This window comes from Mobula hypostoma, chromosome 6 (assembly GCF_963921235.1).
Source record: "Mobula hypostoma chromosome 6, sMobHyp1.1, whole genome shotgun sequence".
In the NCBI taxonomy this organism is placed as follows: Eukaryota; Metazoa; Chordata; class Chondrichthyes; order Myliobatiformes; family Myliobatidae; genus Mobula; species Mobula hypostoma.
The window spans coordinates 101,473,732-101,486,522 of NC_086102.1; the positions used below are offsets into that span (position 1 = coordinate 101,473,732).

At 41.0% G+C, this 12,791-nt stretch overlaps 2 protein-coding genes across 4 annotated transcripts in view; one reads left to right on the forward strand and one right to left on the reverse strand.

Moving 5' to 3' along the window:
* hacd2 (3-hydroxyacyl-CoA dehydratase 2) overlaps positions 1 to 1,998 on the reverse strand; it is a 78,708-nt gene extending 76,710 nt beyond the window's left edge. The window contains exon 1 of one of the 2 annotated variants that reach the window (XM_063051337.1): positions 1,793 to 1,998. In XM_063051337.1, the coding sequence (XP_062907407.1) occupies positions 1,793 to 1,998 (206 nt within the window). Of the gene's footprint in view, positions 1 to 986; positions 1,006 to 1,792 lie in introns of those variants that run through there. The other variant, XM_063051338.1, reaches the window with a different exon arrangement.
* Positions 1,999 to 2,179: 181 nt separating this feature from the next.
* The window catches only part of stam2 (signal transducing adaptor molecule (SH3 domain and ITAM motif) 2), an 81,555-nt gene continuing 70,943 nt past the window's right edge, over positions 2,180 to 12,791 (forward strand). The window contains exons 1-3 of one of the 2 annotated variants that reach the window (XM_063051347.1): positions 2,180 to 2,543; positions 10,975 to 11,059; positions 12,435 to 12,510. In XM_063051347.1, the coding sequence (XP_062907417.1) occupies positions 2,504 to 2,543; positions 10,975 to 11,059; positions 12,435 to 12,510 (201 nt within the window). In that variant the 5' untranslated portion in view covers positions 2,180 to 2,503. The remainder of the gene's footprint in view (positions 2,544 to 10,974; positions 11,060 to 12,434; positions 12,511 to 12,791) is intronic. The other variant, XM_063051346.1, reaches the window with a different exon arrangement.

Sequence of the window (12,791 nt, forward strand, 5' to 3'; positions counted from 1 at the left end):
TAAATACAGTAGGTTGGGTACCCCTCATCCAAATTTCCAAAATCCAAAAATATATTTGAAGGCTGACATGACATCACCAATGGAAAATTCCACAAGGCATTGGGAAGGTTCCCAGGTGGTGCACAGGTCTCTGAGTAGTGACCTCACAGATGTAATGAACAGAAATAGAAAAACACTGCATAAGCAAAGAACTCAATCCATAAGACTGAATTCATCAGCAGAGGGGCCATAAGCTGATCATGAAGCAAGCAAAGATCTGTCACAACAAACTGAAAATTGAAGGTAATTGTGAATACTCAGAAGGCTGGTTGCAGAAATTTAAGAAAAGGCAGCACATTAACATTTTAATATTTATTTATTTAGCAATACAGCACAGGGTGGGCCTTTGAGCCATGCCGCCCCAGTAACCCCACAACTCCGATTCTCCCTAACCTGATCACAGGACGATTTACTATCACGTTGAACAGCTGCTTTAGTGATGACTAAGTGACAGGCAAAGACTGCACGTAAAGTCAGAGTCGGAAATGATGGTAATCCCAAACTATTGCATTATTTATATCAAAATCAGAAAATTTCCAGATTCTGAAACACTTTTGGCTCCAGGCATCTCAGATAAGGGATACTTAACCTGTATTATCTTGAAAGGACTTTGAATTTCACTTTTTAAACATAATTTCTTTAATCCAACTCCACCCTCCCCATTTTCACTCTCTACTGAACCATCTTTTTAAATTGTGCCTTTCTTGACTCTCATAACACTTACTGTTCCTGATGTGAAGTGTTTGTAGGTAGTCCTCCCACATTTCTAATACCATTACACAACTGCACTGTCATAAGTTTTTTGCAGGAGTTGCAGCCGGAAGAACTATAAATAGCACGATTTTTAACGTTTGTTCCTCCATCCCCATGGAATAGAGCAGTTACAATGTTAATAATTTCATGTGTTCTTTCTAAAGATATTTCAAATCAAGGACAGGCAATCAAACCTTTATCTTCCAGTTGGTGATAGGTACATTCCCTCTAAGTTAGATCTCAATTACACTCTGTTTTGCCACACAGCCTTCAAACTCAGTTCATTAGGAATCCAGTTTTAGTATCCAGTAAAACAGTGTTAACAGAGCAGATTGTCTTAAAAACAGGGCTGGAAAGCTACAGAAGGACAAAGTTGCTTGGATTTCACAACATGAACTTTGCACGTAGGCAAAGTCCATTCCAGCATTACTGTGGGATCTGTCAGTGATTTGTGAATGCCCACCCTCATCAAGAAAACCCAATAAAGCAAAATCAAATGTAAATCAAGAGTATCTGGGAAATGTGAAATTAAAGCAGAAAATGTACTGAGCAAATAATCGATTTTGAAATGTCAACTACAGATGCCGACGACCGGCTCAATATTTGCAATCTTTTATATTTATTTCCTCCAAGCATGCGATTGTGACAAATGTATTAACATCTATAGCGTTATTAAAACAGATATTTGCTGCGTAATACAGCTTTCTATTAACAGGCGATTTAGCAGTTCCTTCAATTTACCAGGCGCCCAGAAAGATTTGTATTATTTGTAAATTATATTATTTTAAAAACAAGGAGAAAATTGAAATGGCATGTTACCGTAACATTAGGAACATTAATATATGAATCTAAATATTGTTAGGTTATCAACTGGACAGTAAAGCTCAGATTTGTCAGTTTGTACTCTTACATAGAGCATGGTTATTTAGAGATCATCCCTAAGCAGGTTAGCCACAGCATCGATTTGAAATCTGTTAAGAAAAAAAGATTTAATTCTCACCCGGCCGTCATCACCACGTTATAAATAACCATGTAGGCGGTGGCGATGGGTCCGGGACCCTTCCTCCTCCTGTTTGTTCCATCACTAACCCCACGTTTCTGCTCAAGCCCGCTCCCTCCTGTCGCCGCCATGGTAATCGAGCGCCGCACGTCCCTGCAGCTTGGACTCCCCCGCCCCCACTCCCCGATGTCGCGCTCAATGCGCATGCGCTATTGTGACTCGGTGCTGCCCCCTGGTCTGGCTGATAGAAAATTACCGTCCCAACCTGTCCCTGGCCCGGCTGCCTGTATTCCACCGGTGCTGCCCCCTGGCCCGGCTGAATACGCTGGAGGAATCTCGGAGCTCCACCTCAGAGGGAAGAAATCGGGGCGGAGGCGAGAGTGAACGATCACGTGACCTCCACTAGAGTTATTATTTATTTTATTACTCTTCACCTCCCCCCACCTTCCCGTGACGCCATTTAACTCTCGACTGATTTCAGGAGAGGAGTTGTTTCGGTATTGTCGAGGCGATTTGTTTCAAGTGGAAGGGCAATAATTGGAGTTTAACGGCGCCGGAGGCCTCGGGCTTTAGGATGCTGGAACGGGCGGTGGGAGGGCGAGTGCTGCGGACTTAGAGTGAGAGCGACACTGAGGCCTGCCTACGGCTTCCTTCAGGCCTGATCCCTTCACCCCACTGTTGTCTTTCCCGGCTTATTCCACTGCCCCGACCATGCCTTTCTTCGCCAACAACCCTTTCGAGCAAGATGTCGGTAAGTTGAGCCTAAAGCGACGCGAGGGGAAGGTCTTTGATACTTCTCTCGTTGGCTTTTAATTTCTATACTCTTGTCCAGGACAAACATATTGTCAGCACAGTGGAATGAAACCCACACATGTGCTCTTCCTTTTTGTTAAATCGACAGCAGGAAAAAATGTGATGAACAAAGGAATGAGACAGCACCAGAGGAGGCTACTCGGCCCTTTGCACCTGTGCTACCTCCTTGAAAGCTCTCCAGTTAGTCACCATGCATTCTTTTCAGTACATATCCGGTTACCGTTTTGAAAGATGAATGGGCTTCAATTGCCTTTTAAGACTACACACAGGAAATCTCGACCTTCTTTTGCAGATCTTTTTAGCTGGGTCTTTTGCCAGTTACCTTAAATCTCCAGTTGTCAGTCCTCTTATCACTGCAAACAATTTCTCCCTATTTGTTTCATCCTCCGTGATTTTCAATGCTTCTATCAAATCAAATCTCCTGTAAGAATACCAAGAGTAATCAAGTTAAAGGTCACTTATAAGTACATTTATTTTCCCTAATTAACCATTGGTTTTTAGTGTATCAGAGATGGAATACAAAAGTGTGGAGATCTTATACAACTACATAGGAACACACACAAAATGCTAAGGAACTGAGCAGAGTTTGGTGAGAAGATCACACCTTCAGTACTGTTGCTGTTTTAGACTCTTTAAGAAAATGTAGATTTAACTTTGAAAAAGTATAATTAGTTCCTCCTTCATACCCAAAATTAATCTTGATGAAAGATTGAGCCTTTATTTATAGGTCTTGCATCAGCCATAAGCAAGAAAAAAAATCACCATGTCCATTGTTAATTATGCCTCCTTTAAATTTTGGGACTGTAGGATGCTGAATGTTTACAGTACTTTTAATACTTTTTTAAAGAGTAACTGGTTAATTTGACCCTTCACAATTGTGCCCTCTTTGGACTGATTCTATTGGCTTAGTCTTTTGCTATCCACTTCCTCCCATTAGTTTAACCTTTCCTTTCTCACCTGCTAGATCACTATTGTGATCATCACTAAATGGGTGTCTTCACTCTTCAGAAAAATCTATTTTCAATCTGCTCACCCCCACTTATTTCTCATTTTCCTTTCTCAGATCTCATCTCTGTAATTCACTCTTCACCCTTGACTTCCTTGTAGGTGATCCTCAATGTGCTTTTTAACGGCCATAACTGGAAATATGAAACAAAACTAAAAAGTGCTATAAACGGGCAGTATCTGTAAAATGGTTAATGTTAGATAGTGAGTGTTAGCTAGAGCTTGCTGGCATTCTTGCCACCTATTGCATTCCTTTCTGACTCCTGCTCATTTTAGCACGTGTCTGCAGAGCCTGTGACAGCGTTCAGTACAGAGATATTCTTCTGCTCTGTTTTCCATCAACTTCCACTTTTGTCACATTGTATCTAGACATGAGTCTCCTTTGGCAGTGTAGATCTAAACATTGAAGTGTAGTGATCATAGCCATTTAGTGACCATGGCTATTATGCTCATGCTTTCTACCCAAGTCTCTTGATTTCTTTAGTAATTATTGCTCCTTGAATATATTTCATGGTTTGATCTCAGCTGGTGGTGTAGAGAATTCCACAGGTTCTGATTCGGATCCACACCCTAATCACCACTACTTATCATTTCCTGTCAGTCACGTTATGTAACAGACACTCCTGTGCCAGGAGTCACTTTATGGGCATTTTTTTATATATATATTGCGTGTTTATATTTCTTGTGGTTTTTTGATTCTCAATCTTGTGTTATTTTTATACTGCTTCAGGTCCAGAGTAACAATTATTTTGTTCTACTTTACATTTGTGAACTGGAAATGACATTAACCATTTTGAATCTTGACAATCAATTGGAAGCAGGGGGGAATTGTTTCTCAATGTGAATAAAGCAGCTTGGAAAGCTTCCAAGTTTTGAAGGGGTGGGATGGTGGGGAAACCAAGGATTTGTTCTGCTTTTGGCCAGGTGACCGTGGGATTGGAGAGTACAGCCTCAGAATAGAAAGCTATCCCTTTAGAATAGAGGGGAGCAGGATTTTCTTTAGCTAGAAGGTGGTGAATCTGTGGAATTCAATACAACAGAAGGCTGTGGAGGGTGTCATTGGGTATATTTAAAGTGAAGGTTGATTAGTGAGAAGTAGGGTTTTGAGAGGGACAATAAATCAGCCATGATGGAATTGAAGAACATATTTGATGGGATGAATGGCCTAATTTTGCTTCCATGCTTTACCACCAGCAGTGGAGGTAACATGGGGAAGTCAACCCAAACAGTTTGGTTTCACTACTGATGGTCACATGAGCAAGCACCTGGGTTAGTTAATAGACGGGAGGAGTGACTCTGCATCAGCGCTTTTGAGAGATGGAGCAATCTGACATGTCAGTTTCGTGCAATCATTTCATCCTTCACACAAGAGCACTTATCCATTGCATATGTTGAATGTTTGTGTAAAATACCTGGAATAGTCAGGACAGCTTGTCATTTAATACACCATTGCTTTAAATGATTTTGCCTAGTATTCAATGCTTATCTCAATAGCAATTCATGAACTGCTAAGGCAACAAATTCTTAAGATTTAAGATTAGCTTTGTCACTGTACATGGAAAGGTACAGTGAAATGCATCATTTGCATCAAAGACCAGTCTGAGGGTGTGCTGGAGGCAGCCTGCAAGTGTCACCATGCTTCTGACACCAACATAGCATGCCCACAACCATAACCCTTCAGTTTAGGATGGTGGTAGCTCGGGTTGAGGGGTTTTTGATGTTGGGGTGTTCGCAGAGCTTGACAATTAGTTTGCAGATGTTTCATCACCAGTCGAGGTGACATCCTCAGTGCACATTTGTTGGTGTTTCTCTCTGGGAGTGCTAGAGTTTATATAGGATTCCCCCACCCCCGCTTGCCTTGGTTCTGGTTGGCTACCTCTTCAGTTAACCTTTGAATTCTATAGGCTCTCGTTTCTTTCGCTCTTAGGGGTTTGTAGGTTGTATCTATTTCAATATGTTTAAGGAGTTATCAGAAGAGAACAAAGCTTCTAAAAATTCTCATGCTTGTTTCATGTTTTCCTGTGCAGGAACCTCCACGGTGACTCAGTTGAAGTGGTCTCCTCCTCGGTCTTCATTACTGAGATCGGTGATAGTGGATCTATGTGTCTGTACCACCAGTTTGTTTTCCCATGAGAGTTGCGAGTTTATGGCCTGTCTGGCCTACTGTTGCAGTATCCACAGGTGATCCACAATGAAAGCTGCACTTGTATCTTATTTAAGAGAGCACAAACACTGCAGCATTGCTGAATCTCAGGTCAGGGAAGAGATGCACTTATTCAAGTGCTTCAGAGCAATGGTTACCCACGGAATTGCATCAGGAGGTGCTAACTGAGGAGAGAAAGTTGTGCAAACCTTGCTTAACATGCATTGAAACATATGACCTTGCCCTACATAAAGATTGTCTCAGAAATTACAGCTCATATTTCACAAACCTTAAAGGCAGCTTGTCTTAAGAACCAAGGTAGCATTAAAGATCACCAACGAGAGCAATGTGATGTACAGGATCACCTGTGGAGACGGCAACAAGAATTACGTAGGCTGGACAGGGCGTAAACCCTCAACTCGTTTATGGGAACACAAACTGGCGGTGTGGAGACATGATCCATTGTCGCTGATCTCAGTACATCAAGACCAAGAAGGACACCACTTTAACTGGGACACTGTGGAGGTTCTGGTGCAGGCCAGCACAAGAAATTTTGGAAGTGTGGTTCTCTTCTGATAACTTCATAAACACATTGAAATCTGTGAACCTCTAAGAGCTGAAGAAATGCAGGCCAATAGAATTCAGAGGTCAACTGAAGGGGCGGCCAATCAGGACTGAGGCAAGCAAGCGGGAGCCTATATAAATGATAGCACTCCCGGAGAGGGAGACCAACAGTTGCACACTGAGAATGTCTCCTTGAGTGGTGACGCAATGTCTGCAAACTAACTAAGCACGGTGAACACTGTAACCCATATGTCTTTGGAATGTGGGATGAAACGACACCTAGAGAAAACCCACACAACTGCAGGAAGAACATATAAATTCTTTTTGGTGAGCAGCACGAATTCAACTCCAGTTGCTGGCACTGTAAAGCGTTGCACTAGCTGCTGTGCTACAATGGCAGTGCACTACCTCTAACAACTCCACCCCTACAGTTTCCTTGAATCTCCTTAAAATTATGCCCTCTCATATTAGCCATTTCTGTCCTAAGAAAAAGTCTTTGGCTGTGCATGCTATCTATATCTTCTTACCATCTTCTATATCTCTCCTTCTCCTTTTCTCCAAAGAGAAAAGCCCTAGCTCGCACAGCCTATCATCAAAAGAGATGACCTCCAGTCCATGCAGCATCCTGGTAAATCTCCTCTGCACCCTCTCTAAAGCTTCCACATCCTTCCTGTGATGGATGAGGCAGCCACAACTGAACATAGTACTCCACGTGTGCTCTAACCAGGAGCTACAACATTAATTTGCAGATCTTGAACTCAATCCCTTTGTTTCTTTTCCCCCCTAATTTGATTGAATTTGGGTTCAAGGCTGTCTTTTAGAAAGAGAAGATTAGTTCCTGTTTACATACTGGCCTGGCCAGTTAATGGAGCTATCAGATAAAGTGCCTGTAGTTTTGATTCTCCCTGGGGAGAAGCCTTTCCTCTGCAAAGCAGTTGCTGATAGTGCCCTGACTGAAATTAGAAAGTGTTGTGAGCTGTTGTTGGATCATTGCCTATGAAAAATCAATGAGGAGTACCAGTTAGAAATTTGTTAGTTGGACCCTTTCAGTAAATTCATCAGTGGAAAGGAGTTTGGACAAGAATGCATACTTTTTACAAAACATTTATTTAAAAATAAAAGTTTCATGTTAAATGTAGTATCCACTTGAAAATTTCAGTGAGTAAGGCAGTTTCTATGGGTGCAAAAGGTTAAGTGAATGGTTCAGGAACAGTTTCTTCACCACCACCATCAGATTTCTGAACGATCCATGAACACTCTCATTATACCTTTTTTTTAAAAAAAAGGTTTTGTAATTTGCAGTAATTTGTGCCTTGGTACTACTGCCACAAAATAACAAGTCTCTCCCATCTCAACCACTGAAGCTTGTAACTACTCCAGAGTTGTCATAGGTGGCCTCCCTCACTAGTCCCTATCTTGCACGGTCACTCAGTTTTACAGCTGTGCCATATTCTTTCTATTTCTTGATTGACTTAACTGTACTCTGAGGGATATAGTGACTTGGAAATTTTCTTGTATCCATCTCCTGACTTGTGCTTTTCAATAACCTTTTAGCGGAGTTGCTTGGAGTGTTCTTTTTTCCTTCATGGTGTAGTTTTTGCCAGGATACTGACTCACCAGTAGTTGGACCTTCCAGATACAGGTGTATTTTTACTACAATCGATTGAAACACCTTGACTGCACACAGTGATCTCCATTTAACAAATTATGTGACTTCTAAAACCAATTGGCTGCAGCACTGATGATTTGGTGTTATATTAAAGAGGGTGGTGAATACTTTTGCAATTATTTAATATTTGTAATTAATTTAGATCATTTTGTAGAGATCTGTTTTCACTTTAACATGAAAGGGTCTCTTTCTGTTGGTGTCAAAAAAACTGAATTAAATCTACTGATTCAATGTTGTAAAACAATAAAACATGAAACCTTCCAAGGGGATAAATCCTTTCATAGACACTATGTACTTTGATAATAACATTTACTTTGAACTTTGGTTGCATTGGTGCTACTTCATGCACACATGCTGAGCTTGTCATTTACATCAACTTTACCTCTAATTTCTACACTGCCCTTAAATTCACTTGGTTCATTTCTAACACCCCCTTCCCCTTTCTTGATCCTTCTGTCTCCATCTCTGGAGATAAACTGACAACTGACATCTTTTATAAACCTACCAATTCCCATGGTTACCTTGACTATACCTCTTCCCACCCCGTCTCCTGTAAAACCTGTTATTCCCTCTTCTCAGTTGTTCATCTCTGCGGCATCTGTTTGCAGCATGTGGCTTTCCTTTCCAGGACATCAGATGTTCTTCTCCTTCAAAGAACCGGTTGCCCTTCCTCTAGCACTGATGCTCTCATCTGCATCTCATTATATACTGGAATATCCCCGCTCGTCCCATCTGCCTGCTGCCTTAACGGCGATAAGAGTTCCTCTTGTCCTTGCCTACCACCCCATGAGTCATCCTCTGTAACTTCTGCCGTCTCCAAAGGGATCCTACCACCAAATATATCTTTACCTACCACATCTTCACCTCTTTGCTCACCTCTATCCTGAGCCCTGGGTAGACCTTCTAGTTAAGGCAACAGTTCACTTGCAAATCTGCTGGGGTCGTCTGTTGCCGGTGTTCCCAATCTGGCCTCCTACATTGGTGAGACAGACGTAAATTGGGGGAACTGCATCGTCGAGCACCATCCACTGCAAGTGGGACTTTCTGGTGGCCAAACACTTTAATTCCGGGTCCCATTCCAACATGTCACTCCACGGCCTCCTCTTGTGCCAAGGTGAGGCCACCCTCAGGGTGGAAGAGCAACCCATTGTATTCTTTTTAAGTAGCCACCAACCTGATGGCATGAATATCAATTTTTTTCTCCTCCCCTTTCTGGTAAAATATTTCTCCCCCACCCGCTCCCCCCTACTGTCCCTCACTGTGGCCTCTTGCCTGTTCTCACAGGTGTATCACTTCCCCCTGGGTCCCCACCTCCTTCCCTTTTTCCTATGGTCCACTCTCATCTCCTATCAGATTCCTTCCGCTCAGCCGTCCTTCCCCTACCACCCCCCCCCCCACTTTTTTATTCTGGTATCTTCCAGTTCCTTTCCAGCCCTGAAGAAGGATCTCGGTTCAGAAGGTTGACTGTATTTATTACTGCGTTATCTGCTGAGTTCCTCTGGCATGTTGTGTGTGTTGCTTTTTATTCTTCTGTTTTTCAATATTCTGCAACAATGAATACAACAACAGACTTCTGGAATAAGTTTCATGACATTGTCTATTATCATTGACTAACATTATAACTGGAGCCAAATTTGTGCTGTACTTGGGATTATTTCCGAAAGAAGGTGACTTTAGACTCAGTGGAATTTATTGTTGGATGCAAAAGTACAGGTATGCACGGGTGGAATGAAGGACTTGCAACAGCATCATAGACACGTATCATAAGCCATGTTCACAAGAAAATCATAAACAAAAATTGTACACAATTTTTGGAAGAAATCACAATTAGAACAAGAGTCATTTTACTGCAAAGTGATCAAAATTGTCAAAGGAATGCTAAACTGTAGGGGTTTGTTGGTATTGACTTATTTGCATTGTCCAGGATGTTGCAAAGTGTTTTCAAGCCAATAAAAGTACACTTAAATGTGAGTTCTTTTGTGCTGCAGGAGATTTATTAGAGTGAATTTCTATTAGATCAGTGATTGGGTCTTGGCTGATAGAATCTTTCAGAACATTAAACAATACAGCACAGGTCCTTTGACCCACAAGATTGTGCTGACCTTTTAACCTACTCCAAGGTCAATCTAATCCTGCTGTCCAAGATGGCCCTCCATTTTCCCTTCATCCCTGTGCCCATCTAAGAGTCTATTAAATGTCTGTACGGTATCAGTCTGTACAACCAACCCATGTATCCATCACTATTTTTTTTTTAAGAAAGCATGCTTCTAACATTCCCCCCCCCCCCCATGCTTTCCTTCCAACACCTTAAAATTATGTCCCCTTGTATTGGCCATTTCTGCCTTGGTTTCTGGCTATCCTCTTGATTTATGCCCTTAATGATCTTGTATATCTCTATCAAGTCACCTTTCATTCTTCTCTCCAAAGAGAAAAGTCCTAGTTCACTCAACCTATCCTCATAAGACATGCTCTCTAATTTATTATGAATTTAAGTTGCTCATTTGACAAAGCTGCTTTTAATGCAGCCCAAAATGGGGAGATCTGCATATCACAATCCATAATAACTTTACCAGACCTAATCTGTAAAATCAGGCTTATTAAGTCTTCTCTCTAACATGGTAACCATTAACTGTCCATCCAGTCTTGCATTGTCAAATGAACACCAGGAGAGGTGGCAGAGGTTGGTGTAGCGCAAGGATGGTGTGCAGGGCTGTTGAAACACCTTGCAGAAATGCACCATAAATTGCCACTGAATTCACAATGCAGAAAAAGAAACTTACTTACTCAGAGTGGTTCTGTGGGGAACCCCTCATTATGTGTGAAGAACATGGAATAGTCAAGCTGAAATATCTTGGATCTGAATGTATTGTCCTTCTCCCTTGAGACTAGTGGTATATATTTCACAATAATTATAATTGACTTCTGTTTAAATGTTGAATAATTGTTGAAGAGTCATTACACCTTTTTTAACATTATTTTTCCCCCCAGAAAAAGCCACAAATGAGCATAACACTAGTGAAGACTGGACTCTCATCATGGATATCTGTGATCGCGTTGGAACAACACCAAATGGGCAAGTGTAGAAAATGAGTTATAGCTTATTTTTCCTTAGAATCCACGTTTCCCCCTTAACTATATTTTTGTGTATAATCTGCTTTTGAAAATTTCATGTAATTAAACTGTTTGGATCAGAAGTACTGTAGCTTGATCACAAACACTCGGTGACTAGATTAAAGAAAAACAAAGTTGGTCATTGTGCTTGCATCTCATTGCATTGCAATGACGCTGTTGGGGTGCTTGTAAGATGCTTAATTTATGTAAAATTAATTTACACAAGTTATTCAATCAGAGTAGAACATTTTCATGTGTCCAAAAGATGAATGGTATCCAGAAGATTGCAGTTTAATCACATGAGTATGGAGTATATGGAACTACTGTTATGCCTCCTCATTCTTTTGCCATTCAGACTAATTTTAGTGGTCAGCTAGAAATTAATATAAGTGGAAAAAGTATAAAACATGGAATTGAAAAAAATGGTCTCATGTTTTAAATGAGGATGATTGTCTTTTTTTAAATTTCTGTGTCTGGTTCCTGCTAGAGAGATTGAATGGACTGTTTAGTATTGCCAGGAGCCATGTAACACAGTTCTCGTGACAAGTCGGCAATCCAAATCATTAACTTTGTCTCGTTCTTCTGCAGATACCACCTGATTTGCTATTTGTTTTGTTAAATTTCAGGTTTTGGAATCTGCATTTACTTTTGGTTCACAACTCTAGTGAAGTTCATTTCATGTGTGTAAATAAATTGTATGTTTGCATATCTTTAAATTGGCAAAGGAGAATTTTCATTTCCTTGCTTGTAGATGGTGTGGACACGCAGAGGATGTTTACTAAAGTGGGAGGCCACAACCTTTAGCCATCCCTTTAGAACAGATGAGGAATTTCTTTAGGTAGAGGGTGGTGAATCTGTGGAATTCATTACCACAGACAGCTGTGAAGGGCAAGTCATTGGGTATATTTAATTTAGTGGTTGATGGGTTCTTGATAAGTAAGGACATCAAAGATTATGGGAAGAAAGGAGGAGAATGGGTTTGAGAGGGATATTAAAATGGCTATGATGGAATGGCAGAGCAAACTCAATAGGACAAATTGCCCAATTCTGCTCTTGTGTCTTATGTTTTTATAATTGCTCCCAGCACCCCCCCCTCCCCGCCCCACACTGATCAGATTGGTATTCTTATAAGTATGATTAACCAAGCATTTAGAAGTCAGGAAACAGTGAAAACTTGATTTGGTCTGTTGATGGCCTTGTAATACAGGTATAACCGTATAACCATATTAACATTACAGGCCATCTCGGCCCTTCTAGTCCGTTGATTGTAGCCTTCACTATATCTAATATTCTATTCCTTTCTTATTTATAACATGACTAATCTTGTTTAACTTTAGGCCAAAAGATTGTCTGAAGGCAATTATGAAGAGAATAAATCACAAAAATCCACATGTGGCAATGAAGGCTTTAACAGTGAGTAGGACCTAATCATTTCTTTAAGCAAAACTTTTCTGATCTCTTTTCAAGCGTGTGACTGAGTGGTGAAACATGCTCAGTTTTGTGGCATTCAGCTGTATGAAACAGGAAATCCCCTGCTTTCCTAAAATTGTACTCTTTGTGCTTGCAATGCTAGCAGTGAATCATAATTAGTCTTGATCATACAAGATGTGTGGACATTGCATAATAGTCCAATGCAAGTTGGTAAATGGTGTAGTGGTAGCTGATTTGATGAAGTGACCTCCTGTCAGCTGCCC